The sequence below is a fragment of the Delphinapterus leucas genome, chromosome 8, assembly GCF_059928025.1.
Source record: "Delphinapterus leucas isolate spDelLeu-1000000601 "Yukka" chromosome 8, BTC_Dleu_Yukka2, whole genome shotgun sequence".
In the NCBI taxonomy this organism is placed as follows: domain Eukaryota; kingdom Metazoa; phylum Chordata; class Mammalia; order Artiodactyla; family Monodontidae; genus Delphinapterus; species Delphinapterus leucas.
The window spans coordinates 113,284,923-113,312,814 of NC_143136.1; the positions used below are offsets into that span (position 1 = coordinate 113,284,923).

General features: G+C 47.6%; 1 protein-coding gene across 4 annotated transcripts in view; it reads right to left on the bottom strand.

The window, feature by feature from the left end:
- Positions 1-27,892, bottom strand: part of RALB (RAS like proto-oncogene B) — a 40,657-nt gene that overhangs the window by 3,899 nt on the left and 8,866 nt on the right. For 3 of the 4 annotated variants that reach the window (XM_022565501.3, XM_022565502.2, XM_089916979.1), the window contains 3 exons: positions 13,188-13,347; positions 4,185-4,393; positions 400-577 (listed from right to left, as the gene is read on the bottom strand). In XM_022565501.3, coding sequence (XP_022421209.1) covers positions 400-577; positions 4,185-4,393; positions 13,188-13,301 — 501 coding nt within the window. In that variant the 5' untranslated portion in view covers positions 13,302-13,347. Of the gene's footprint in view, positions 1-399; positions 578-4,184; positions 4,394-13,187; positions 13,348-15,952; positions 16,178-27,892 lie in introns of those variants that run through there. The other variant, XM_089916980.1, reaches the window with a different exon arrangement.

Genomic DNA, 27,892 nt, shown 5'->3' on the forward strand with positions numbered 1-27,892 from the left:
CAATCGCAATCACTGGAAGGTGGGTTTTCAAACCATCGGTGTTCATCACTGTCAAGGTCATCCTTTCCTTCACTTCATAGATTTGAACGAAAAACTACGCTGGGGGTGGAGAAGAGGGGAGAGGTCCCTGGACGCAGAGACGAAGTTATAAAGACTGGACCCCTTGGCTCTGCCGGTGGGCAGGGAGGTGAAGAGAACGAATCTACCCAACCCGCCAGCAAGGGCAAAATCAAGGGCCCCCGAGGCGCCGGCCCTGCGCCTGGAGCACGCAGGCCGCTGAGGCCGCAAGGGCAGGGTCTGTGGAGGCCGCGCCCTCCCCGTGCCGCTTCTGTGACGCCAGGACCCCCGCAAGGTGCGCCCCCCGGCTCCCCAGGACCAGCAGGGGGGAGTGGGGCCCACCTTGTCCACGTTGGCCCGCGTCTTGGCCGAGGTCTCCACGTACTGCACGCCCCACTCCTCGGCCTTGGCCCTGGCCTCCTCCAGCGGCACCTGCCTCCGCTCCTGCAGGTCAGACTTGTTCCCCGCCACCAGCAGCGGGACTTTATCTTCTTCCGCCTTAACGCGGAGGATCTGTTCCCTGGGTGACAGGTCAAGAAGAAGGCGGCTGAGCAGGCCAGGCCGGGCGCCGGTCTCCCCACGGGCGGGCCGCTGGCCCAGGCCCGTCCCCAGGGGGCACCGCTCCAGCCCGTGGCCAGCCAGCGCCTGCAGGCTCTGCTCCCAGCTTGCTGCGCCCCAGGGACGCGGGTGCTCACTACGGACGCGGGTCTGGGGGCTTCCCTGGAGGTCCAGTGGTTAGGCCTCCGTGCTCCCAATGCAGGGCGTCCGGGTTCCATCCCGGTGGGGGAACTACGATCTCGCATGCGGCACGGTGTGGCCAAGAAATAAATGAATAAAATGAACAGCAAAACGGGAGAAAAGTTCTTAAAAAAACACAACAACAACGCAGGTTTCTGGGCCCAGGAGCAGATATGTGGGCAGGAGCCCAGGATTCTGCATTTAGGCTTCGGCCAAAAAACAAAACAAAGGAGAAACCTGGGACCCTCTGTGGTAGAAACCAGATGAAAGAAGTATCTTCATATACAAAACGCTTAATAATGCCCCTGGGGGAAAAAAAAGTCTGATTTCTTTGTGAGAATAAAAGCCATGAAACCCAGGGATTTTCGTATGGTCTGTTGTTAGCAGACCGTGAAATCAATGCAGTGGGACAAAAACCGGTGATTCTTTTTCCTCAGTCAAGTAGAATATTACAGAGAAGCAAAGCAACATTCAAGGGACGCTCACAGTAAAGGTAAGTACGGTTTTGTGCCACTCCTGCTTCAACTCTGTCTGCACCTGTGCACCCCACCCCCGCCCAGGTCTGTGAGGCAGGAGCCCTACTTCAACATGCCTTATTTTTCTACTAGAAAGTGGGGGGAAAAAAATGAAATACTATAAGGCCTATGGAAAAGTACTTCAAAAACATCTTCTCTAAAATGACTGCTACCTGTAGCACATTAAAGTTTACCTCTACTAAAAATAATCCGCTACCTAAAATCATTTTGGAAAAACAGAGTATTCAAGAAATTAAATATTCCGCTTCCATTATTTTGAACCAGGGGGAACCTGCCTACTTCTGTATTCCCACACATTCCCAAAAGAGACCCCTTCAAAAACGTATTTGGTGGGGATTTGCACTGACTTTTATATAATACGGGGTGACATTTCATAATAATAAAAACGTTTAAATTTTTTCCCATACAGTCGGTTTCACTACCAGATATCAATTTTTTACAATTGGGGTGTAGTGGACTTACAGTGTCATGTTAGTTTCAGGTGTGCAGCACAGTGACTCAGTTACACATATACATGTATCCCTTCTTTTTCAGATTCTTCACCCTTACAGGTTATTACAAGATAGCGAATAGAGTTGGCTGTGCTGTACAGCAGGTCCTTGTTGGTTCTCTACTTTGTATGCAGACTGTGTGTCTGTTAATCCCAAGCTCCTGATTTATCCCCCCCTTTAAGCAAAATGAAAAAAGCAGATGCTTGAAACCTGTCTCTGAGGAGCTCTGCCACACCCTGCATTTCACAGGGGTCAAAGAGCGTGCGCTATGCTTACAAGTTAGTGATCAGTGTACATGGTGAACAGTAAAAACTGATCACATTCTGGCTCGTTAGTCTTGCAGAGCCGTGACTAATCACCTCATTGATAAACATACTGAACGAGAAACAGGAGTACCAAGCTCTGGTCTCTTGTAATAAGCCTAAAAGTTTCAAGGAAGAGAGGGTGTACTGACATTTTGTTTTATGTTGGAGGCTTTCCATTTGGAAGATAAATGCAGAAATGCTGTTTTAAAACTGCTAACAGGCATGAAGCGACTGAGTTTAAGCATAAGGGCTCCAAGGATCTACCCACATCCCTCTGCTTCTAGCACTGTGGGAAACCGGGGCAGCCTGGGGCTTTTATCGAACTTCCCAGAGTTCAAGCCACAGGCACTAACTTCCCCTTCCTTTTTCTTTTAGGTCATCACCTGTCCTTTCTCTTCTTTCATAATAACCAAAACCCTCCTCCCAGGAGGAGGCAAGGAGGCACGAGTGTATCTGCGTGTGTGCAGTGAGTGGGGGCGCAGCCAGCACTTCCTTAATGGGTGACTCACGGAGCCGATGGGAAACCCAAGGCTCCGGACGGGGAAGAAAACAGGGCGGTGAGTGCATCCATCCTGTTCGGTCCTCAAGAAGGCATAACAGCAGGATCGTGTAGATGCAAAGCCAACTGTGCACACATGGACTACAGCCACTTACAGAAGCTTCTCGGTACATCAGGAAGAGCTACAAATAACAGGATTTCTCATAGGGAGTCCTAGCCGGTTAACAGCTCACGACACACACACCACAGCTGCCAAGAATTGCGTTATCCGCCCTCGGGAGGCTTGGGGCCACGAAGACAACAACTGAGGCTCCGCCTGACTCCTCTCTCTGCCCGTCTCCCCCGAGGCCGCTCCTGAGCGCTGCCCCCCCACCCCCGCCCACCGAAGCTCCTTCCACATCCTGGGGGGACGTTTAGCTTCCTCGTTCTCACCTTGGGCTGATGACCTTCATTTCTGACCAGAACTTGCTAAAGAATGAAAAAAGAGTACTGGTTGTTCTTCTCCTTTTTAGTTCCCTATTAGACTCTAGTTCTGGTTCTTAGAATGAAAAGTCACCTGGGGACTTCCCTGGCGGTCCAGCGCTTAGGACTCAGTACTTTCACTGCACGGGTTTGATCCCTGGTCGGGGAACTAAGATCCCACACGCCACACAGTGCGACCAAAAAATAAATAAAAAGTCACCTGGATGGATCTGTTTCTAAGAAGGGGGATGAAAACGCACAAGTGTATAAGCGAGATGGGAAAAGGATGGGGAAAGAGAGAGACCCTTCCCACTAGAATCCCTGGGAGTACTAGGCCCACACAGCTCACTACTTCTTTGTAACAAAATGAACTTCAGGGATCTCGACATACCGCGATGTTAAATAAATTACAGCGGTGGATACTCACCTTGTGCCCACACAGTGAGAAAAGCCTGGGGCCGCCACACCATGAAGGGTTCTCCTTAGGAAATCTAAGTCTAAAGCGTCATTTTATTTCATCTCATCAACAAGAGCATTTTCAGGTAAAGAGACAGAACGCTAAGGACACTTGCCCTGGGTCACAGTACCGTGACAGGGCGGGGACTCAGGCCCCCCGGGTCTATGTGACCCTGAAGCCGGTGCTTTCTGCCCCACTTGAGCTAATGTCCCCAAGGGAGCAGCACACGGTCACTCTGACCCAAGGCGTCCACTCTCCCGACATCTGAGGTTTCAGAAGCCTCAGAGTAGAGCAGAACTGTTGCTTTTCTAGCAAAATTGGGAAAAAGATAAAGATAGTTAACGCTTACCAACCCCTGTCTCTCGGGATTTACATGAAAACAAAACTACCGGCTCTTGGCTGTATGGAAAGGCTTCGTCCTCTCTAGGAACAGCAGATCCTTAAGATCATTTACATGTGGAAGTTACAAACCTGGGAAGCCCAAAGAGAGCGTAACAAATGACGAGCTATAAAGTGCCAAGATCCAAAAAGCCCCAGCAAGCTCTTCAGAGAGACTTCGTCCTGAGACGTACTCCACTCTGCCCCAAACTCCTTCCCAGGCTGCCATGAACGGAAGGCAGAGGGCCCCCCGGGACGCACCTGAACTCGGCAGTGGCTGTGAATGACTCATGCTCGGTGATGGAAAACACGAGGAGGAAGCCCTCCCCACTCCGGAAGTAGTTGTCGCGAATGGCCGCGTAGTCCTCCTGTCCGGCTGTGTCCAGGATGTCTATCTGGACCTCCTCCCCGTCCAGGACCACCTTCTTCCTGTAACTGTCAGCCTTGGTAGGTTCATAGTCCTCCACGAACTGGGCAAACGGACGACACGATTAGCAGGTAGCAAAGTTCTAAGACAAAGAACAGCTGCCAAAAGAATTTCAATATATGGGTGCTTTGCTTATCGCCAACTGCGGCTTTACTGAGCGCTGATGTTTACCACGCCACGTGTAAGGCACTAAGGGTACGGAGACTCCTTGGGTAGTACTTCTTTGCTGCTTCCAGCTCCACCATTTGTTATTTTGTTTTTAAACAATAAGAACAGATATCCCCATTTTACAGATGAGAAGAGACCAAGCAGAGAGCAGAACGCTTGGCAATATTCTTGTCAGTATACAATTACAGTTAAACACTGGCAAGGGTAAGAAACGGGAGCTCTTATTCATAATCAACAGAATTATAAAACTCATCTGAAAAGTAACTGGTCAAGAGGTACTCAGAGGCTTAAATAACAATACAACATGAAGATCTCCAAATGGGTCAAAGATTAAATGTTAAAAATAAAACCCTCAAGTACTAGAAGAAAACATGGGTGAAATCCCTTTATTACCTTGAAGTAGGGAAGGCCTTTTTAACTATGACCCAAAATCCAGAAGCCATGTAAGGAAAAATTGATAAATTAGACTACACAAAAAGTTTTAAAACTTCTGTGTGACACAACACACTATAAACAAAGACAAATGACAAGCAGGGAAGAAGTATTTAAACCCATATCATAGAGGACTATATATTAACTAGAAACAGGGAGTAAAAAAAGATCAACAAGCCGATGGGAAAAAGTGGCAACAGACATAAACAATTCACAGAAAAATACACACATATGATGTTAAACATATGAAAAGATGTTCATCCTCACTAATAAAGAAAATGGTAACTACATGGAGATACCATTTTTCACCTAACAGACTGGCAAAAATCCCAAAGTGTGACAACACACCTCTTGCACATTGCTAATGGCAGGAGACAGCAGTACAGTCTGTACGGAGACCAACATGGCGACACCTAATCGAGCGAGAGAAGCAGTCCTCCTCCTAGGAATCTAATCTACAGACACACCTGCACAGCAACATACAAGGTTATCCACTGTGGCACCACGTGTAGCAGCAAAAGATGAAAAAGCACCCAAATGCCCAGGACAGGGATCCACAGAATGCAATACTATGCAGCTATAAAAAATGAGGGAAAACACACCCTGGGAAGACAAAACAAAACAAATTTAAAAGCTGTTAAACAGGAAAACTGAAGCAAATGAACGTAAATGAATATTATATTGGTAATGTAACCCGACAGAGAAAGAATTAATCCAAGAGACTTTAAAAAAGAATATTTGGATAGAATACATCCCACTAAAAGAGACTAAGGACAAAAAAAATTCAAAGAAATGTTGAACTTCCCTCAGTGGTTATATTATTCAGTAGCAATGATATGAATATTTCAAAGCTATTTTCCTTATATTGCATTATACATAAAATAAGTAACTATTTTAATGATAGTATAAGTCAAGATATTCAGGGGAAAAAGTTAATGATAGCAATGTACTATTAAACTTGAATTCATGCTGGTATAACTGGATATCTCCACATGTAAAAGAATGAAGATGGATTCCTACTTCACATCACATACAAAAATTAACACAAAATGGATCAAAGACTTAAATGCAAGAGCTGAAACTATAAACTCCTAGAAGGAAACATAAGGTGGAAATCTTCATGACCTTGGATTTAGCAATGCATTCTTAGATATGACACCAAAAGCACAAGCAACAAAAGGAAAAAATAGATAAATTGGACTTTATCAAAATTTTAAAATTTCATGCCTCAAAGGACACCACCAAGAAAGTCAAAAGACAACCCACAGAATAGCAGAAAATATCTGAAAAGCATTTATCTAATAAGGAACTTGTACCCAGAATATATAAATTAACTCTTAAAACTCAACAATAAAAAGACAGTTTTAAAATTAAATGAAATTAAATGCCAATTTAAAAATAGGCAAAGAAAAAAAAAATGAAGAAAAAATAGACAAAGGATCTGAACAGACATTTCTCCAAAGAAGATATACAAAATGGCCAATAAGCACATGAAAAGATGCTCAGCATCATTAGTCATTAGGCAAATGCCAATCAAAACCATGAGATGCCATTTTACACCCATTAGGATGCTATAATCAAAAAGATGGACAAGGGCTTCCCTGGTGGCACAGTGGTTGAGAGTCTGCCTGCCGATGCAGGGGACACGGGTTCGTGCCCCGGTCCGGGAGGATCCCACATGCCACGGACTGGCTGGGCCCGTGAGCCATGGCCGCTGAGCCTGCGCTCCGCGGCGGTGAGAGGCCCGCGTACCGCAAAAAAAAAAAAAAAAAAAAAAAAAAAAGATGGACAAGCATTGGCGAGATGGCAGAGAAATCAGAACCATCATACGTTGTGAAACGGTGCAGCTGCCATGGAAAGCACGGCCTCTCCGTAGGTCCCACAAAGTTAAACACAGAGTTACCATATAATCCAGGAAATTTCCCACTTAGGTGCACACCCAAGAGAATCTGACACGTCTACACAAAAATTTGTAGATGAATGTTCACAGCAACATTGCTCACAATGGCCAAAGGTAGAAACAATCCAAATATCTATCAACTGACAAATGGATACAGAAAACGTGACATATCCAGACACTGGAGTATTGTTCAGTCGTAAAAAGTAAGGAAGTACTGATTCATGCTACAACGTGGATGAACCTTGACAAATTATGGTTGGTAAAAGAAGCCAGACACAAAATATCACATAATATATGAGTCTATTTATATGTAACATCCAGAACAGACGAACCTATGGAAACTGAAAGCAGATTTGTGGTGGCTGGGGGAAGGGGGTGGAGAGGGACTGCCCATGGGTAAGGGGTGTCTTTCTGGGGTATGAGAATGTTCTGGAAGCAGTGGTGATGGTTGCACAATTCTGTGACTATACTACAAACCACTGAATTGTACACTTAAAAGGGTCTATTTTATGGTATGTGAGTTACATCTCAATTTTTTTTAAAGCATGAAGCACTGATACAGCTATAACATGGATGAACTTTCAAAATGTGATGCTCAGTGAGAGAAGCCAGACATAAAGGTCACACACTGTCTGATTCCACGTATGTAAAGTGTCCAGAACAGCACATCCATAGAAACAGAAAGCGGTTGCCAGGCCCGGGGCCGGCGGGGGGAAGTGGTAATGAGGAACGGCTGCTACCGTGCAGGGCTCTTCTTTTTGGGGTGATACAAATGTTCTACGATTTCATTGTGGTGATGGCCGCACATCTGCGTGAATACACTAAATATCACTGAATGGTTCACTTTAAAAGGGTGAATTTCATGGTGCGTGAATTCTTCATAAAGCTAGCATTTAAATTTTTTAAAAATTTAAAAATCGAGTTGAAAATATCGATATGAACTTAGGGACCCTCTGAAGGACCTTGTGTTGTCAATCAATAGCTACTAATTCAAATGATTTTAAATCTAAAGATAACCTAATACTAAAACTAAAGAGGGTACTTCCCTGTTGGTGCAGTGGCTAAGAATCTGCCCGCCAATGCAGGGGACATGGGTTCGAGCCCTGGTCCGGGAAGATCCCACATGCCGTGGAGCAACTAAGCCCGTGCGCCACAACTACTGAGCCTGCGTGCCACAACTACTGAGCCTGCGCTCTAGAGCCCACGAGCCACAACTACTGAGCCCATGTGCCACAACTACTGAAGCCCGCGCGCCTAGAGCTCGTGCTCCACAACAAGAGGAGCCACCGCAATGAGAAGCCCGTGCACCGCAACGAAGGGCAGCCCCCGCTCGCCGCAACTAGAGAAAGCCCGCACACAGCAACGGAGACCCAATGCAGCCAAAAATACATGAATTAATTAATTTGAAAAATAAATAGAACTCAAGAGTCTCTTACACTCATATAACAATCTTAAAATAGAGAAAATATGAAAATTTGCCTATGCTTCACAGTGGTGTCCTCCTGTTAACGTCCTTCCAGAGAGACAAATACATGACCCGCCCCCCCCCAAAAAAAACCACTGCAACACCCAGTGTGAAGGTCTCCATACACCCTAAAGCACCTTGGTTGCCTGTTCCTGCACTTCCAAGGATGAAGCAGCAAGAGTCCCACCCGCTCCTTTAACGCTGGAAGTCAGAACGTCCCCCATACGGCAGCGGGGAGGTGCGCCTGCGCCGGGGAAGGGCGCTCACTGTGGGAGCTTAGATCACAGCCTTGACGTCTCCATTCCTTGTTAGCAGGAGCCACCGCGCCGGCTTGCAGGTCTGCCGTGATCCGCCGCAGACGCCCAGACACGCGGTCTAAGTTCAGCCTCTCACACCTTCCTCGCGAGCGTGGCTGCTGCCCGAACCGCCCGTGGCCAGCCTCACCTCACCGGCACAGGCAGGCAGCTAAGCAGTCTGCGAGTGCGTCAGGCCAGGGGTTCCAAGGGCAAGCGCTCCCTCTGCCTCACTGGCAGTCCCTTCCCATCTTTCTAAGTCAGAACTTAGACAAAAATAAAGACTTCCGAGGCTGTGGCTGCTTCCGTGATCCAACTTTCCTGGAGATTCCACCACAGAAGCTGAAAGGTTTTTTTAAACAAAGGGCAAAGCACTGGACCAAGAACAAAGGGTCCGAGTGGCTCGGGAGGCGTCAGCCAACCCACATCCCGAGCACGGGACTCAGTTTCCTTTTCTCTGGCCTCCCGGACAGGGGGAGCCACACCTGGCCGCTCCTCAGAACTGCTGGCAGAGCTTCAGGAAAAGAACGACTCGGCTGCAGCTCCAGAGGGATTTGGTAAAGGAGCCCCGGGGGAGTCTGCAATCAGCTGGGCTTGGCCGTCACCCCTAAGGTCTCTTCAAGCTTCAAAACTGTGATTCTAGAGCCAGACCCTTCAACCTCGCAGCCACTAGCCGGGCACCAGGGGCTCAGCGGCCACAGGTGTTGGACAGCACAGATACAGAACACCCCCTGCATCACAGAAGGTTCTAGCGGGCAGCACCGTTAGGGGAATCGACACAAGCACTACATCTCTCTTCTTCTGCTGCTTTTATTTTACCATTCCTTCAATCCTTCAACAACTGCTGCTTTCTGGTCCCCACATATGTTAGCCAGTGGGAAACAGAGACTAAGGCCAAGCACAGCTTCCCCTTGGTTCTCTGAAGAAACTAGGAAGAAGAGAAAAAGCTCTTGATTCCTCTGCATCTCTTCCCCTCCCTCTTGCTGTACACACAGAAACATACACAGGGAAAGTGACACATCCCATCTAGACTGCCCTGGTCTCCTGCGGTGTCAGCCACCAGGCCAGACAGGATGGCTCCAACCTCACTGCCGGAGTCGGGCTCGGGGTCCGAACGTGCTCTCAGATTTGGCACCCGGGGCCCCTCGGTCACCGCGTGGTGGAGCAGCCTCCCCTTCCTTCCCTGACCTGACTCCGGCCAGGCCGCCCCCCAGACAGCAGCGCGACAGACCTTCCGATCTGGACGACTCTCCCGTGTGGGACCCTCCGGCGCACTGCAGCACGTTCGGCAGCATCCCCGGCCTCCACCCACTGGCGGCCAGTCACATCCCCCCATTGTGACGGCCCCAAATGTCCCCAGACACTGCCCGTCATTCAGCGGTGGGGGCAGGACACACAGAATCCCCCCCATCTCCATTAACACCTGTTCTTCTAACCACGTCTCCCACGCTTTGATTCCTCTCCTCCCTGTCCCTTCCTCCCCAGCCTCTGTTACAGAAGGAAAATAAGGAATCTTTAGGAAGCAAGTCACATTTTTAAGGAAAAACAAATAAAGACTTCCAAGGCAGATTTTGTAACTTGCCTCTCTTCTTTTATGCAAAAACGTTTGGCGTGGGCTTCTCTGGTGGCGCGGTGGTTATGAATCCGCTTGCCAATGCAGGGGACACGGGTTCGAGCCCTGGTCAGGGAAGATCCCACAAACCCTGGAGCAACTCAGCCCCTGAGCCACAACTACTGAAGCCCGCAGGCCCTAGAGCCCGTGCTCTGCAACAAGAGAAGCCACCGTAATGAGAAGCCTGCGCACCACAACGAAGAGTAGCTCCTGCTCGCTGCAACTAGAGAAAGCCCAGGCAGCAATGAAGACCCAACGCAGCCAATATATAAATAAATAAGCTAAAAAAAAAAAAAAAAGTTTGACGTAAATTAAACAGATTCTGCTAGACTTCCCCACTTTGGACCCTAGTGTAAAATAAAGAAAAACAACCCTCCAAAACAAAAGTATACAAATGCTGGAGAGGGTGTGGAGAAACGGGAACCCTCCTGCACTGTTGGTGGGAACGTGGACTGGTGCAGCCACTATGGAGAACAGTACGGAGGTTCCTTAAAAAACTACAAACAGAGCCGCCATATGACCCAGCAATCCCACTCCCGGGCATATATCCAGAGAAAACTCTAATTCAAAAAGATACATGCACCCCTGTGTGTATAGCAGCACTATTTACAATAACTATAAAAAAAGAATGAAATAATGCCATTCGCAGCAACATGGGTGGACCTAGATTCTCATACTAAGTGAAGTCAGTCAGAAAGAGAAAGACAAATACCATATGATATCGCTCTTATGTGGAATCTAAAATATGGCTCAAATGAACGTGTCTATGAAACAGAAACACCCTCACGGACATAGAGAACAGACTTGCCAAGGGGGAGGGAGGGTAGGAGAGGGATGGATTGCGAGTTTGGGATTAGTAGATGTAAACTATTGTATAGAGGATGGATAAACAACAAGGTCCTACTGTAGAGCACAGGGAACTCTATTCAATATCCTGTAATGAACTGTAATGGAAAAGAATATAAAAAAAGAATGTATATATATATATGTATGACTGAATCACTTTGCTGTACAGCAGAAATTAGCACAACATTGTAAATCAACTAGACTTCAATTAAAAAAGAAAAAAAAAGAAATTGGTCATGTAGAAACATACAAACGAAAAGTTTCTCATGATAAGATACAGTGGGGTGTGACCCAGGGGGAGATGGTCTGGAGGTTTTGGTTTTGGTCTGAAGCTTATGCATTGCAGGGCCCTCTTTTAAGAAAAGAATACAAGATTACACATATAATGGTAAATACAAAAGTGATTATCGAGAAGGAGAAAAGAAATTATAATTCATTACACAGTTTGTAAAATACACAAATACGCTGGTGAACCCAACCCTCGGGGCCCCTCGATGGGTCACGCCCTTGTATGGCATTCTCTGCTTGAGCGCACAAGGCCCTGAGGCTGGCTTGCAACCAACAGTGTACAGGCAGCGTGATGACACGACCCCATGACCACGTTTTTGTGTGGAAGGATCCGTCTTAGCTACCAGACACTCCCCTGCTGGCCGGGGAGAAGCAAGCGGCCATGGAAAGAGCTGTCTACAGAAAGGGCCATGCGGCAGAGAACTGGGGGCGACCTCCAGCAGCCGGGGCCCCATCCTGTACCCGCCAGCAGCCCGCGGGCTCGCAGGAGGCCGGACACCCTCCCCACAGCCTGAGGCCCTGGGCAGCACCACGCTCGGCCGGGCCAGACTCCTGGAAACCGGAGGTGACGGATGTCCGTGTGGGGATCTGTTTCATGGCAATACTACAGATACCACTCGCACCCCAAATCCAGCAGAATAACAGTCTTGCTCGTTAACTGCTGACACACCTCTGCAATACCGTCCTACTCTGTTAGCTGTATGCGTCTGAACTATCTCGTCAGATGCCAGGGATCCTGAAGCACTGGGTTGGCCAAAAAGTTCGTTCCGGGCCACACTGCAAGATGGTCTGAAAAACCCGAACGCACTTTTTGGCCAAGCCGACGTTGCCTATAGAGAATTGAAAAATAATTCAGTCCTTCCTCTAGCACAGCTGGTCCGAGTTTTTCTTTCATGACGGTTTAGCAAGGTTTCTTCGGCTTTACGACTAGGTGATGTTCCTAGTAAGGGCGGTTTGGGAGCTACTGGCAAACTTAGGCCGTGCATCCGTCTTCCCTGTAAGGAGCCATGAGACCTGGAAAAACCTTCCAGACCGGCCTCTGACACCGCGTTTGGAGCCGCTGCCCACTCACTTGCCGTGCCGGGCGCCTTGGACACAGCCCTCCCCGCGCCCCCATCACAAGGCCAGGGCCCCTGCTAACTGCATCCTTAAGTCGGCTTCCCTTGGCCACATCCCAAAATGTCACGGTCACTGCAGCACACCCTGTGTGGCAGGAAGCTGGACGGGGCGGAGCCTGGTGGAAAGAGGGTCATCTCAGCTGATCGTGGTGACAGCGTCCTCTGCCGCAAATTCTGGAAGGCACGAGCCGCGCAAAGAAGGTGCCAGTGAGAGGCCCCAAGGCTCCGGCTCTGGTCTGGACACGCTGCTGCACTACCAGCCACCGGCCGTCAAGCGCTGGACTCGGCAGCAGCGCCATCACCCCCAGGAAGTGATGCAAGCTTGGGGCTTTAGCTTGAACCGGGGGAACCAGAGCAAGGAGAAGAGATGGAGCTCTACAGGGCAGCTCAGCTGTCCCCTTCAGTGCCTGTACGGGCTGGCTGTGACAGCTAAGCATCTGGCCCGCCCTTTCGACACCTCCCCCCAGCTCCTGTCATAATACAATGACGGAAACGATGCGAGCGGGGACCCCGCATGTCCCTGCCTGAGCCGAAATGACTCGCCTAACATCAGCAGTGCAGCTCTTCCCCTGGTGAGAACCCTCTGGAAAGCTACTCAGAAGCCACCGCAGCACAGCTTGCCCCATGACCCTGATAAGCCCCAGGGAACGGGCCCAGGGACGCAGCTGGAGGAGGGACGTGGCGACAGCAGGCCCGACGGGGAGGCGTGTCTTACCTCATCATACATGAACTGCAAGGTCAGGGCCGACTTGCCCACCCCTCCGCTGCCAACCATGATCACCTTGTGAAGGGCCAGGGAGCTCTGGCTCTTGCTCTTGTTTGCGGCCATCCTGCTGGGTTTCTGCGAAACGCGGCCAGAGGACCCAGACGGAGAGCTGCCAAGGAAGAAGACAGACTCAGAGGCGGTTTGGTTCCACCCAAAGGAAATGACATGACAACCCTCCAGAAAAGCCTAACCCAGACGTTCCACCAGAGAGGTCATTCTCCTAGGCTCGAGGCAGAGATAAAGCCCCCCAAGCACTGCCGAGTCACAAACCAGAGCTGAGCCGACCCGAGGGAAGGTGAGACGGAGAGAAGAATCGGGCGTGCGCACCCGACGCCCCATCACTGGGGGTGGGGGAGGATGGCCCACCAAACCCGCACGCCCTCAACAGAGCCGCAGGGGGCGGCGAGCCACGCAGCGACCCCACGCCGGCTGTGCCACGGGGGCCGCTCAGGGCCCCAGCATCTCTGTACCCTCGCTCCCTCCCCGCCCCTCCAACACACCCACACGGCCCTCCCAGCGGACAAAGGTGGGCTCTGAAAAGGGGTGAGCAGACCTGCTTTTAATAATCAGCATCCCTTCACGACACAGGACAGTTAAAGGGAAGACAACTAAATTATTTATTCCACGTTGATTTACATTAAGAACTAAATGAGTCAGACTTTTCCCAAACGACAATCCACTAGTCAAAATCAGTTGAGCCTCATCAGAAGTGAGATAAAGTGAGTAGAACAGAGCAACCTTGGTGGTGGGGGAAGAGAAAGTATTCTCAATGAGCACATTTAACAGGTACCTGAAACTTGGCATCCAATTAACCTGACAAGATTTTGCGCAGCAAAGGAAACCATAAACAAAACAGAAAGACAGAATTTTCTCCCTTACAGAATGGGAGAAAATATTTGAAAATTGATGCAACCGACGAGGGATTAATTTCCAAAATTTACAAACAACTCATACAACTCAAGATCAAAAAAAAAACAACCCACCCAATCAAAAAATGGGCAGAAGACCTAACTAGACCTTTCTCCAAAGAAGACATACAGATGGCCAACAAACACATGAAAAAATGCTCAACATCACTAATTATTAGAGAAATGCAAATCAAAACTACAACGAGGCATCACCTCACACGATTCAGAAACGGCCATCAAAAATTCTACAAACAATAAATGCTGCAGAGGGTGTGGAGAAAAGGGAACCCTCCTACACTGTTGGTGGGAATGCTAAGTTGTGGCAGCCACTATGGAGAACAGTATGGAGGTTCCTTAAAAAACTGAAAATAGAGCTACCATATGCTCCTGTATAACCCAAGTGCCAATTTTTATTTTAAACGATTTTTATGGAAAATCTCTCTCACAGATGCCACAGCGTAAGGAAAAAGGGCATGGGCTCGGGCATGTCACGGGCCCAAGTCTGGCTCTGCCATTCGTGAGATGTGGGACCTGGACACTATTCAGTTTCTCTAAGCCAGTTTTCTTATTTGCAGACACAAGTAAACCACCACCCACCCTGCAGGATTTTTCTGAGTATTAAATGAGATAACACATGCGAAAGATTGAAGCCCTGTGCCTAGCATATAACAGGAACTTAAAAAGGCTGGTTTCCTTCCTATCTCATTTTAAGAGAATTTTTTTTCTCATTAGACATGATGGGCACCTATTTCTGACAAAGTAACTTGAAAATACCACCAGTAGAAAAAAAATAAATACACACACACCATTGCATAACAGAAACAACAACATTTTAAATCAGTGATCCCAGCCTCGGTGGCACAAGGAGATCCCTGGGCAGTTTTAAAAACATCCCCAGAGATTCTGATGGAGTTTGGTCTGGGATGCCTGGGATCGGAGCCTGGGCATGAGAACATCTAAAAGCTTCCCAGGTGATGACAGTAGACCTCCAAGGTTGAGAACTTCTATGAAATGCACAGCTGGGCTCAAAAAAAAATCCCAATGCTGGGGAGAAAAAAAATCAGAGCTGATATTTCTGTGGTCCTAGGTGGTTGCTGCTCTGGGTAACTTAGGATTTAACACACACACAAGTCAGTCCCTCAGAGACACCAAGAGCCTCGAAGGAATGCACCTTCAGGTAAAGAATGGACGAGTAGGACTTCCCTGGTGGCACAGTGGTTAAGAACCCGCCTGCCAATGCAGGGGACACGGGTTCGAGCCCTGGTCCGGGAGGATCCCACATGCTGCAGAGCAATGAAGCCTGTGCGCCACAACTACTGAGCCTGCGCTCTAGAGCCCGTGAGCCACAACTACTGAAGCCCACAAGCCACAGCTACTGAGCCTGTGCTCCCCAACAAGAGAAGCCACCGCAATGAGAAGCCCGCACCCAGCAACGAAGAAGACACAACGCAGCCAAAAATTAAATAAATATAAAAAAAAAAAAAAAAAAAAAGAATGGACGAGCAAAACATCGGTCCACTGTTGGGGAGGAAGAGATTCCCTCTGCCTTCCTAGGCTCTTCTTTCTGGTCTGGGAATTAAACTGACATGAAACAGATTAACAGGAGAAAATCCAGCAAAGTCTAGTAACATGTGGACCCGGGAGAGACCCAGACAACCTGAGTACCTTGTTCAAACGGCCGAAGCCCTCACCTTGGATACCGTCCTCGCCCAAAGCAGAAGAGGATGTTGAGGATGGGCAGAGTCGGTTATGAGCGGTGACCAGGGAAGGCCGGGTAAACAAGCGCAAGGTTCTTCAAGTCCTTACCTTCTCCGCCCCTAGGAGCTGCTAGAGATTCGGTCGTCCTCGTGTCCTGGTACAGCGAGGGGGATGCCCTTGCATAGCGAGATTCCCCTGGTAAATGTCCCTGTCTCTTACAAAACGGTGACTCCTACTTGGTTTTCAGAATTTCTTCTACGCCTGCTGTTTCCCGGAGAATAACCAGCTTAAAACTATTAATATGCCAAAGAGACCTATTCTGGGATGGTACCTGCTCCCCTACGGCACCAACAGCGGAGGACAGCAAGGAAGCATGTCTGCCCGAACCCTGGCCGTAGGAAAGTGTGCCCTGAAGCTGTGACCGCAGCACTCCCCCAAAGCCAGGAAGCAACATAACAAGTAACCCCAGGCTGCTCAGGGGGCTAGACTACAACCTCTGCGGGGGGACGCAGTGAAGACGGCTCAGGATTCCTACAACCAAAGCCCACGGATAGGGGCCCACAGCTGCGGCCTCCGAGACACCTAAGGAAATAGCCACCAGGAGGGTCAGCGTCCGTAACAAGTAGGACTTCTCAGGCAGCCGCCATAAAGAGCATCATTTGATCATTTTTAACAAAGGCAGAGGCAAAATGTGGGGAAACTGCATTATCAGGAGGCCAAGAGTTGAACAAGAATCACTCTGAATGTCTACAATCCTTTTTTAAGTATTTAAAATGAAAAGTAATAACAATGTAGGGGAGGAAAAACAAACCCACCTTGGTTCATTGGCTGGGGCCCTGAAAATCAGGCTGACGAGAGACTGATTAAGGAGAGAAAAACAGAGGCTTCTGAACAGGTGCATCTCACAACCACGCAGGAGAGCGCAGTGGTGGCGGCCCCACGGGGTGGTGGGACTCGGGTTCACAGAGCATCTTAACCAATGAACAACGAATGCTGCAGGGAAGTGACAAGACAAAGGAGGGGGTCTTGCACTTCTGGGAGGGGGAAACTGACACAGGGTGCGGGCTGTGAGCAAGGGGCGTTACCTCGATTCCTCGGGGGCCTCCTCTGGGTGATTAAGGATCGCCCCGCCCTTCCTGGTGGAGAGGGGAAAGTAGAACTTTTCTTTGTGTCTGTTACTTTTCAGTTGCTTTCAGCTCAAAATAATCCTTATGTCGAAGTGGCATCTTTTGGGGTGACATATTCTGACCCCCCCTTCGGTGCTCAGTAGAAAATTTAGAAAATACACAAAACTATCTTAAAAAAGAGAGAAAAATCCTGTCACCCAGAGATATTCGGTATTACAGCGTTACTTCCTGCCCGTAATTTAATCTGTATATTCTTATATTTTAATCCATATACTCCTATATGTAACATCTTTCTGAGATCACACTTATGTAGTTTTGCATGTTATTTTTCACGTAGTATAGCTACCTGTCTTCTTAAGCAGTGAAGACTGACCATACTCGTAGCTTTCCCGGGTGATTCAAGGATCATCATCACTATGGAAACCAGTCGTATGACCCGCTGCTCTGGGTGGGATCACTTGTGTGCTGGCTCCCCTCAAGCTGGACCCTCCGTCCACTCTCCCTTTTCTAATGACGTGCTTTTTAATAAGCCTCCTCAGCAATTAACTAGATAATTAAGCACATTTGAATTGTGACTAAAATAGGGTAAGTGGGATGAGAAGCCGGCCTCCCCCGAAGGCTCAGGAAGGTGAAGCTGCTTTGGGCCTAATTTCTGGTCCACAGCTGCCACCAAAGGGCCGAGGTCAGTGCCTGAGGCTGGAAACTCCAGACCACCAACCCATCACAGGATTTCTCCGAAGCAGCCTTGCTTCCATGAATTATTAGAGTTGTATGAAAATGGAGAAATCCTTTTCCAGATTAGGGGCAGGGGTGCTTTCAAACACATGTAGACATCTAACTCTGAGCTGTTATTTTCAAAACACAAAGTCAGCTTCCCTAGAAGAAACCACAATAAATGGATTGAAGACTGTTCAACAAATCCACAGATATTTGCCAAAATATCTGTGCTCAAAGCTCAAAAACTGAAACAACCATGGTGGTTCTTTCCAGTCTGTATAACCCGTGAGCACTTGACACGCGGAGGGCAAGGCAGGAGAGTCAGCCTGGACCGATCCTGGAAACTGCAAACCTCCAGGCTCCTGAACCGGAGATGATAAATCCCTATTTGTTTAGACCATTCTGAGTCTATTGTTACTTGTGCCGAAAGCATTCCAGAAACAGTCTTTGCACTCCAGAAACTCAAAGTCCAGTGATTAGTTACAGAAGATTAGTCGGCGATTACAGTACGGCTGACAAATCCTACGGCAGAAGTATCCAAGGGCTCTGGGGTCACAGAGGAGGGACATCTAGATCAGAGAAGGTCAGGGGATGCTCTTACAGGGAGAACTGAGATGTGAAGGAGGCAGCTGCAGAGGAGGAGAAATACCAGGAAGAAAACAAGTCAGTGAGGCTCAGGAATGTCACGTCGACAACTTAATGTTTATAACAGATGTGCCTCGCCCATAAACATGTTCTTAAAGAATAACACAGCTATCCCTACCCCGAACATTTTATTAGCAAAAGTTCCAAGTTTTCAGAAAAGTAGAAAGAGCTGCACAGTGAACCCATATTCGCAGCCCCGGATTCTACAATCAACATGTTACTCCATTTGCTTTATCACAAACCCAGTCATCGGGCCTCCCCTGACCCACCCATCAGTCCATCTTACTTTTTGATGTGTTTCCACGGAAACTGTAGACATCAGTACATGCCATCCCTAACTTCAGCAGACATCCATTGTTTACAAAGCAATTATACTTCTCCCAGAACCATCTCCGAGGGGCTTGCAAACCTCTGAATCTCTTCCAAGAACTCTTTGGGTTCATCGCCAGTACACAAAAGCCACAACACAGACCTTCCAACAAGGGGAATCGGGGCCCATAACGCCAAGTTCTGGCAGGCTCACACCTTACAGTCAGAAGTTTTTCATCGGGGACTTGGGAGACACACCAACAGACACCCTTTAATACATCTCTACTACCTACCGACTGGAAAGCTCTATAGTGGGCTTCGTTTTTGTCCCAAAAAAACCATTTAAACACTACCCTGTGCTAAGCTGTGCATCTCTGCCCTTAGAAAACGCGATCTCCTAAGGAAAGATGTATAAACAAAGCATGGAAATAGAGCTGCCCATATGCAGTGATAAAGATGCTACAAGGTCTGATGGAAAGCATGATGAACTCTGGGAAAAGAAGATCCAGAAAGGCTTCGACATGGAGTCCAAGTTCACTCAGCAGAGGGGCTGAGAGAGCGAAGCTTCCCACGCATGACGGAAGGCGTGCAAAGCAACGGAGGCATGAAGCGTCCTGGCGGGTCCGGTATCACGTGACATGGAAGGGCAGGTATGGGGTGGGGAAGTGACAGGGCGTTGCATCTCAAAAGATAGATTGTTCATCTACAAATGAGCCTAAAATGCTGTCTGAAGAAACCTATCCTAGAGAAAGCAGGGAGCCACTGCGGGTGGGTCCCCCAGCCCAACCTAACTGTAAGGCATGGGGTAAGAATGAACACGTACCCTCCCGTACAGAAAACCAAGACAGCTTCATTTAGGTGGCTTGGCAAGGAGACAAAAGAGCTGGGAAATGGTTTTCCTACGTAATGTTCTATAGGGACACACTAATATTAGAGGGGGCTCTCTACCACTTAGCACTGATTCAAATACAAGAACACGTATTCCCCTGAGAAGTAACATTCTGAAAGCAAATCATGGTATAGATACATAAACCATGCAAATGTGTGTGGTTTCTACTGCCCCCCCAATCCCATGGGCTAATACAGTCATTAGTCTTTCGTTCAACTTAAGCTGGGAGAGAACAAATCAGTAGGTAGAGTCAACCTTGTCTGTATCAGAGGGTTGTCATGAAAATCAAATGAGAATTTGAAAATGTAGAAAAAAAGTACTCTTCAGTCCTCATAAAATTCATCTGTCCTGGGTAACATGGTACACAAAAGCACATGGGAAATGATCAAACACTGTACATGTGCAAAGAATTGCTCTTAGCACTTTTTCTCCAGATAATATGACTCGAAGGTGGTAACCTGGATATTACTAATAGGCCATAATCATAATATTTAAGTCTCTTAGAATATTATTCAAGTTTTTAGTCCTTTAAATCATCAAAATGGAAGACAATCCTAAATCTGGGACAATCTAAGCACCAAAATAATTAAGGACAGTAATGAAGACAAACCACTGAAAAACAAGGGATTCATGAATCCATACCTATAGTAAATATTAAACAAACAAAGGGAGACAGGAGGGCTCCTGCTTAGAGTAGAACACCAAAGGCTGACTGATAAACGTACAGGGTGGGAAAGTGAAAAAAAAACCCAACATTTTGCAGCTATCAGAGTAAAGACCGGTTCAGGCAAGAATCATGAGTAAGATGCTAAAGCTAAAGGGGAGATTTACATGAGGAACAGGATACTTTTCATGGCCTTAAAGCATCTCCGTAGATTATTTATGAATCAGACTCTGCATTTTAACAAGCAGCACTATTCTAAGTGTCAAGACAAATCCCAACTGTTTACCACTTCCTGTTACGATCCAAATCAGGAACAACCCCATCTAAATTAGGTCATGAAGGACCCTCCCTCCCCAAAAAACAGCACTCTCAAATATGAAGGAACACAGGAAACGGATTGCAGGGGGTGTAAATGCTGAATAATGACAAAGAAAAGCGCAGTGACACTGTCTACTCAGGGGACATCATTTCCCTTAACACTGAAAGTCGACATCAGCCTTCCTATTTCCTAGCACCTAACACCAAATTATACATCGTTGTGACAAAATGACTATATATATGAGTGCGCACGTGTGTGAGAATACGAATTGACAGCACTGAACCCCTACATCCCTATCCTTTTAATGACACAACACAAACTTGTGGTTATTTGTAAACAGTCTCCCACACACTCCCTGGACAGATAGGTAGGTAGTGTCTTATTCCTATGTGTGCCTCCAGGGCCTGCAGTGAATCAGAGACCTAGAAATGCCCAGAGAATGTGTAAAGAATGAATGAATGATGAGGGAAGAGTTTTAAGAAATAAAAATGAGGACATATTTTAAATAATTTTCCATAACACGTACTATGGCACATTTCTCATCCACGTTCCATTAAGGAAATGTCTCCTGATTGTTCTATTGTCAACATTGATTCTAGAAGGTAAGCAATTAAAGTGGCAGCCCTCCTCAGAGGTTCTTTTTGTAGTTTAGCAATAAATGCTGTTAGCTACAAAAATAATAATTTTTAAATGCACACCTGTGCAAGCACAGGCACACACACATGCTCAGAAGCCAAGTTGAAGAGATGGGTCAAAGATGGACAATTAAAGATCAATAAAGGTAATAACTGCAATGGATCAAAACACATCTAATGTGTTCACAATGAAACTAAAAAAGCACCTATTCACCACCTTTAGAGGACTAGTGAAACAACTCATTATTTTAATAATTGGTAAATTAAATCTTTGAGAGGCCATTTTCCAACCTCATGTACAATGCCCCCAGTATTCTCCAAAAAAAAAAAAAAAAAAAATTGGGGCTTCCCTGGTGGCGAAGTGGTTGAGAATCCGCCTGCCGATGCAGGGGACACGGGTTCGTGCCCCAGTCCGGGAAGATCCCACATGCCGCGGAGCGGCAGGGCCCGTGAGCCATGGCCGCTGAGCCTGCACGTCCGGAGCCTGTGCTCCGCCACGGGAGAGGCCACAACAGTGAGAGGCCCGCGTACCGCAAAAAAAAAAAGAAAAAAAAAGGTAAATTAAGGGAAAGAATTAAAAAGGTATCTTGCTTCTCCTATGTAAACTGTACTAACTGGTGACCAAATAATAGATGAAGCAAAGTTTCCCTTTACAAAATATTCTAACTAATCAAGGAATGATGGAATCGGGGCTATCACCATTTTGCAACTCCTCACGAGTTAAGAAATCTAATATCAATGGCTGCTAACATTACAAAAAGAGACAACCTGACATCTTGAAAAAGACACATAATTATCAATGATGTAGTCCTGACAAAAAAGCTTCTAAATCTAACTACTGATTTAGCAGAGGTGCAGGAGACAGAGGAAAATGCTGAACATACCACACGGACACACCATCAGCAACACAGAGACTGTAGAAAGCTCTATGGAATAAGCCACCCAGTTTCTTCAACAAATAAAGTGCAAGAAAAAAGAAAGATGGAGAGGGAACCTGTAAATTATGAGACCTAAGAGCCATATCAACTGACTGATATACATGCCTTATATGGATCCCAGTTGGAACAAACACACACAACAAGAAAACTGGGGAATTCTAAACACTGGCTGAATTTGATAATATTAAGGAACTATTCTTTAAAAAAGTTTCAAGTGACTACATTTAACCTCATTACAAAAGAAGCTAAATGATATATGGGATTTGTTTCAAAGTTATCAAGGAGGAAGAGAGGAAGCAGGGATGTAGATGAAATAAGATTAGCCATAAACTGTTGAAGCTGACTGATAGATACAAGGTAGTTGATTATATTAGTCTCTGTACTTTTATATATATTTGAAAATTTCCACACTAAAAAGTTTTTTAAAACAATGAGGACAAAGATATAGGTGCCTGGGTCCCACTCCCTTGGAGATTCCAATTCAGGCACATGATAACCTAGGTGCTCAGGCTGTGCAGGTGATTCCAATTCACACCTAGACTGAAAACCATCCCATTAAACTTTGAGTTCTTTGAGAACAGAGTCTGTATTTTGTTTACCACGATTTCACCCATTACCTATCACAGAAAACATATTTAAATATTAATTGAATGAATTAACTAAGATGGGAGCCATTTTCTCACCTTAATTCTTTTTTTTTTCTTTTAACATCTTTATTGGAGTATAATTGCTTTACAATGGTGTGTTAGTTTCTGCTGTATAACAAAGTGAATCAGTTATCACCTTAATTCCACAGCAATCCGAATACTCATCTGGCTGGAACCATGAATCTAACTTCAACTGGAATTCTTATTTTCTAATGACTATTGGCTGACAGTCTCACAGATAACACTGTGCTACCACCTTTGTTTTTGCAAGGGCCATGGTTCATTGCTATCTTAAGAAAATTGATTCACTTTTCACAAACTGATTCAAAATTATTTTCCTGAGTTTCTAGTAACTCGATGGAGATGAGAAATATCACTGCTTACCTCTCTGATGTCATCCCTAGAGATGATCTCTTTATTTTTCATTCAGCCCATCAAGTGAATGCTTTCCTCTTCATATTCACCTCCTAACTAGAGAATCTTATTCATCATAGACTCTTCTATTTAACTTCTGTTCTGCAAATTCAACCATCTCCATATATTCACACTGAAGTTTTAAAGTCTTCAGAAATAGGGGAGCCCCGAGTAAACGAGAAAGTAAATTTTTTAAAGATTGTTTCTCTTGGGAAAGCATAGAATTTTACCATGTGTGTGTACAGCACAGGGAGCTATATTCAACATCTTATAATAACCTATAATGGAAAAGAAATCTGAAAAAGAATATATAGATATACATCTCAATCACTTTGCTGTACACCTGAAACTAACATGACATTGTAAATCAACTCTACTTCAATTAGAAAAAAAAACCCTTTGGGTGTGAGGCTGCTTACCTGACACCTAGGGCACCAGGTGACAGCACACCTGGCTTTGAAAGTACACAAACAACTCAAGTCCAGGGACTGAGACCCAGGCAGGGCCGGGGAGAAGGGGGGGAAATACGTGACACAGAAGCACTTCCTCCTGAATGAATAAAGCATGAACTCTACATACAGCTGAAGGAGCTTCCAGGGAATCCCACTGCTCTGCCCCTTGTATGTCTAGGACTCTTGTCCACAGTGACAGAAGCCCCAGGTGAAAGTAGCTTAAGCAGAAAAGTCACCGATTGGCTCACACAGCCGATGTCCAGGGACCCGGATGATGCCGCCAGGACCAGAACTTGCTCTCCCATCGTGGGTCTCCCCTCTCCAACCTCGTGGCCCGCTACTCTTCCCCAACCATCGCCCCCCTCCCAACCCCAGGCCTCTCGCAGTCAACGCTCAGACTCGATTCCCTGTCCTGTGGGCTTCCACATTCACATCACGTCCTCAGGGGGGCCTCCCAGACCACCCGGCCTCAGGTGCCCCTCGCATCCCGCACCTCTGCCCTTTGCGTCTCTCACTGCCCTGACCCCAGCCTACAGTTCCTTTCTTTTTTCCTACTTACTTGCTTTTTGCTATTCATTCCACAATAATTGAAGCTCCCTGATGGCAGGCCCCAGAGCTGCCTTTCCCTCTTGTATCCTGCCATTGTACGGATTATTTCCCTTTTATCGTCACATAAATCATGCTGCAACCTAAGTAACATTTTTACCCAAACCGTGATCATCATGAAATCTAGCGCATGGCGTAAACTCGACACTCAGGGATTCATTCATATCTTATTTCTGGTACTTATGGTCAAAAGCCTAAAAACTGTAAGCCACTACTTCCTTATTTCAAAAGCAAAGTTTGACAAGTGGATAACATTAGTTTATATTTTTTAAGGTTTGAGAATTTGTCACTAAAGAATTTTAATCTCTTAAGGTTGTTATTTCAATATTCTTTAAGAATCTCATCATTTCACCCACTGCTTTAAATGAGCACTTACGGTCATCTGATTGCTATCTGGTTGGCAGCGACCTTTCTGACTGGCCGTCTCGTACCCGATCTGCCTCTCGGAGGGAGCCCAGGCTCCTGCAGGGGACAGCGGAACCTGGACGGCCAGGTGACGGGAAGGGCAGGACAGCTGCTCTGAGCACCTGAGCTCCAGGGGCTGCTGGCCAACCAGCCAGTGGTCTCCACAGCCACAGACTCACGAGGGCCACGGCTGAGCCCTCCCACAAATCTATCTAGCAAACAAAGATACTCGGTATGGAATTCTCTAGTTGGTAAATTTACATGTTCTTACTGCTTTTCACGAAACGGGGACTCCAGGAGTGACGGTCCTGGCAGGAAACAACTGCAGTCATCAGAGCGCTCAGTTTCTCTCTGTAGTCTCAGCCTTTCCCACGTGTACTGACTCAGAGAAGGAAACTCCAGGGCGCCCTCCCTGTGTGTAGCTGCTACTGCCCCCAGCACCGGGAATAGAATATTTGTATCTTCCTATGCAGGTATGACTCAGTTTCCACGTCTATGAAAATAAGGAAGTTGAATTAAATGATCTAAGTTCCTTTCCAAGTTTTTGCTGTTTTTTTTTTTCTTCTGAAATTAGATCTGCAAAACAACTTAGTGCTCCCGTGTGCCTAAGGAAATTTGTTTTAGGTATTTCTGTTCCCTAAAGCATATCTCTTTATCTGTTCTCCCGCCAAAGGGGGAAAAAAAAACCCAACCTTAAACGCAAACAAACTCAATTAACTAACACAAAGCCAGAAAGCTCTGAGGTGCTTCTCATAAGCACCTGCCTCTGGTCTGTACCTCTGGGCACATGCTGTTCCTTCCTCCTGATGGAGTGGCCGCCTGAATATCTCCCGCCCCACCTTCCTGGACAGCCCGCCACCCAGCTTAGCTGACCCTCCCAGTCTACGCGGGCTCCCAGGCCTGTCAACACCACCCACGGCTGCACTGGATGAGGTCTGTCCCACAGAGACACCGAGAGCTGCCCATTCATCCTGTATGCCGTGTGCCTGGCACTTAGGAGATGCTCAATCCGCGGTGGATAAGAAAAGTAAGTTCTCTGTCTGGGTTGGGAGGCCTCAAAAGGACAAGTGGTAACTGGTAAACTCTGAGAAGTTTATTCCCTTGAAGGATGACTCTGCTGAGCTACAAGCTAAGCAATAAGAAACGGTGGAGGGTAATTGGCAAGCTCTGGTTGTTTAAGAATGTGTGATTATTTCTGAAATAAAGACCTCTCCCACCAGGCCCTCACCCCCCCGGGAATCTGAGGATCTCACTGGCCTTGGAGCGGGCCACCAATTTAGACCTGAGCTCCTTTCACCTGCACAGGCCGCGGTGGAGACATGGGAGCTGCTTCACTTCCCGCCGGCTGAAGGTCAAGTCTGGAACTAGCGTACACGGCTCCGTCCCCAATGACTAATCCAAATAAGATCCTGTTTAGAGACGTGCTACCACCACTTCTGCATTATCTGCTAGCACATCACATGCACACAGACAGAGCTATGTGACCGGGAAGGTCACTTAACTGGTCGGTGGCAGGGCTGGGAGTGGCCACCCAGCCGTCCTGCCTCAGAATCCCCACTCTGAGCTGGACACTGTGCTGCTCCATTAGTGGCCTGGGGTGGGGTGGGGTGGGAGAGACCTTAAACGTGGTGTGAAATCCTGGAATTTGTGGATCAGAAAAGCTCATCAAGAGACAGAAATGCAGAGGCAACTAGAGCACAGGTTCTATCAATAAAACACAGACCTGAGAGGAAATGTACAACAAAAAGCAGTTATTATACACCCCAAAGAACGGAAAGCAGGGAGCTGAACAGACATCTGTACACCCGTGTTCAGAGCAGCATTATTCACAATAGCTACAACGTGGAAGCAACCCAAGTGTCCATCGATGGATGCATGGAAAACAAAATGTGGCCCATCCATACAGTGGAATATTATTGAGCCTTAAAAAGGAATGAAATTCTGACATATGCTACAACATGGATGAAGCTTGAAGACATTAGACTGAGTGAAATAAGCTCCCACAAAAGACAAACCCCTTGTGATTCCACTTATCCGACGGCCCTGGAACAGTCAGAGCCACAGAGATGAAAAGTAGACCAGCAGGGGCCAGGAAGATGGGTGTCGTGTCCACCGGGCACCGAGTTTCAGAATGGGATGATGCAAGTGCCTAGGAGTCGGGACAGTGGTGATGACCGCACAACGTGCATGGACCTAACGCCACTGAACTGTACGCGCAAAAAAGGTCAAAATGGTACATTTTATGTCATGTATATTTCACCACAACTTTTTAAAAAGTAGCTATATACCAACTGCAGTGTGGATCAGGAGAAAAAGCCGCTCAACTTTAAGTCTGGAGCCTGCCATGAGGGAGCTAACGACCTTGGTTAAGTTGCCTTTCTCAGCCTCCGTGGGATGCATAAAATACACAGGAGATCTGTATCCTCCGGGTCATTATTAAGAAACGAGAAAAGCCCTATCGCGATACCTGGCTCTGAGTAAGCACTTCACCTTTGGAGTATCACTCTGATACTCTAGAAAGTCTCGAGAAAGAAACTGGCCGAGTTGCCGAAGCTAAGCCACGGCAGGGCACCACCATCCGTGCCATGTCCTCCGGCGGGCCAGCCCCGGCCACCACCTGCTAGCTCGGCGGCTCACGTGCCGGCCCGCCAGCACTCTCCGCCTCTGCACACGGCAGCCCTGGCCTCCAGCAGCTTCCCCCGCGGGCCCACGCCCCTCCTTCCCCAGCAGAGACCCCGCAGCCCCTCCCTCCCGCTCACCATCCTTCCCAGCACCCGCGCCTGGTGGAAAAACGCTGCCGGGGCGGGAAAGCACGCCACGCAACCAGCCTCAGGAAACGTCACAGGCCGGGCGTTTAGGGTCACAAAGCGGAACGGGCATGCACTCCCCGCTTCCTAGAAACCTACCTGGGAGGCTCCCCAGGCCCTCCCCGTGCTCGCTCTGCCCCCCGTGCCCTTACCTCAGCTTCCCCAAACAGAGGCCACGAGCACGCCGCCCCTCTGCTCCGCCCCCCGATGCCCAGCATCCACACCCACCTCCTCCTGGGCTCCTGCGGGCCAGCCCTCCACGCAGGCTCTGGACCGCGTGCTGCCCCCTTGCCCAAGAGCGGCACTCTGCCGTCACTCTCCCTGCATCGCGAATCGGCCTTTCGCCTCCCTCCGGGATCCTCCCCCACAGCATACAGACGCGGTCTGCTTAACCTTCGTCCTAAACATGTACGCCCCTCTGGCCGGTGACACAATTTCTCTGTGGGCCTGGCTCTCCGTGCCAGTGCCTCTCGG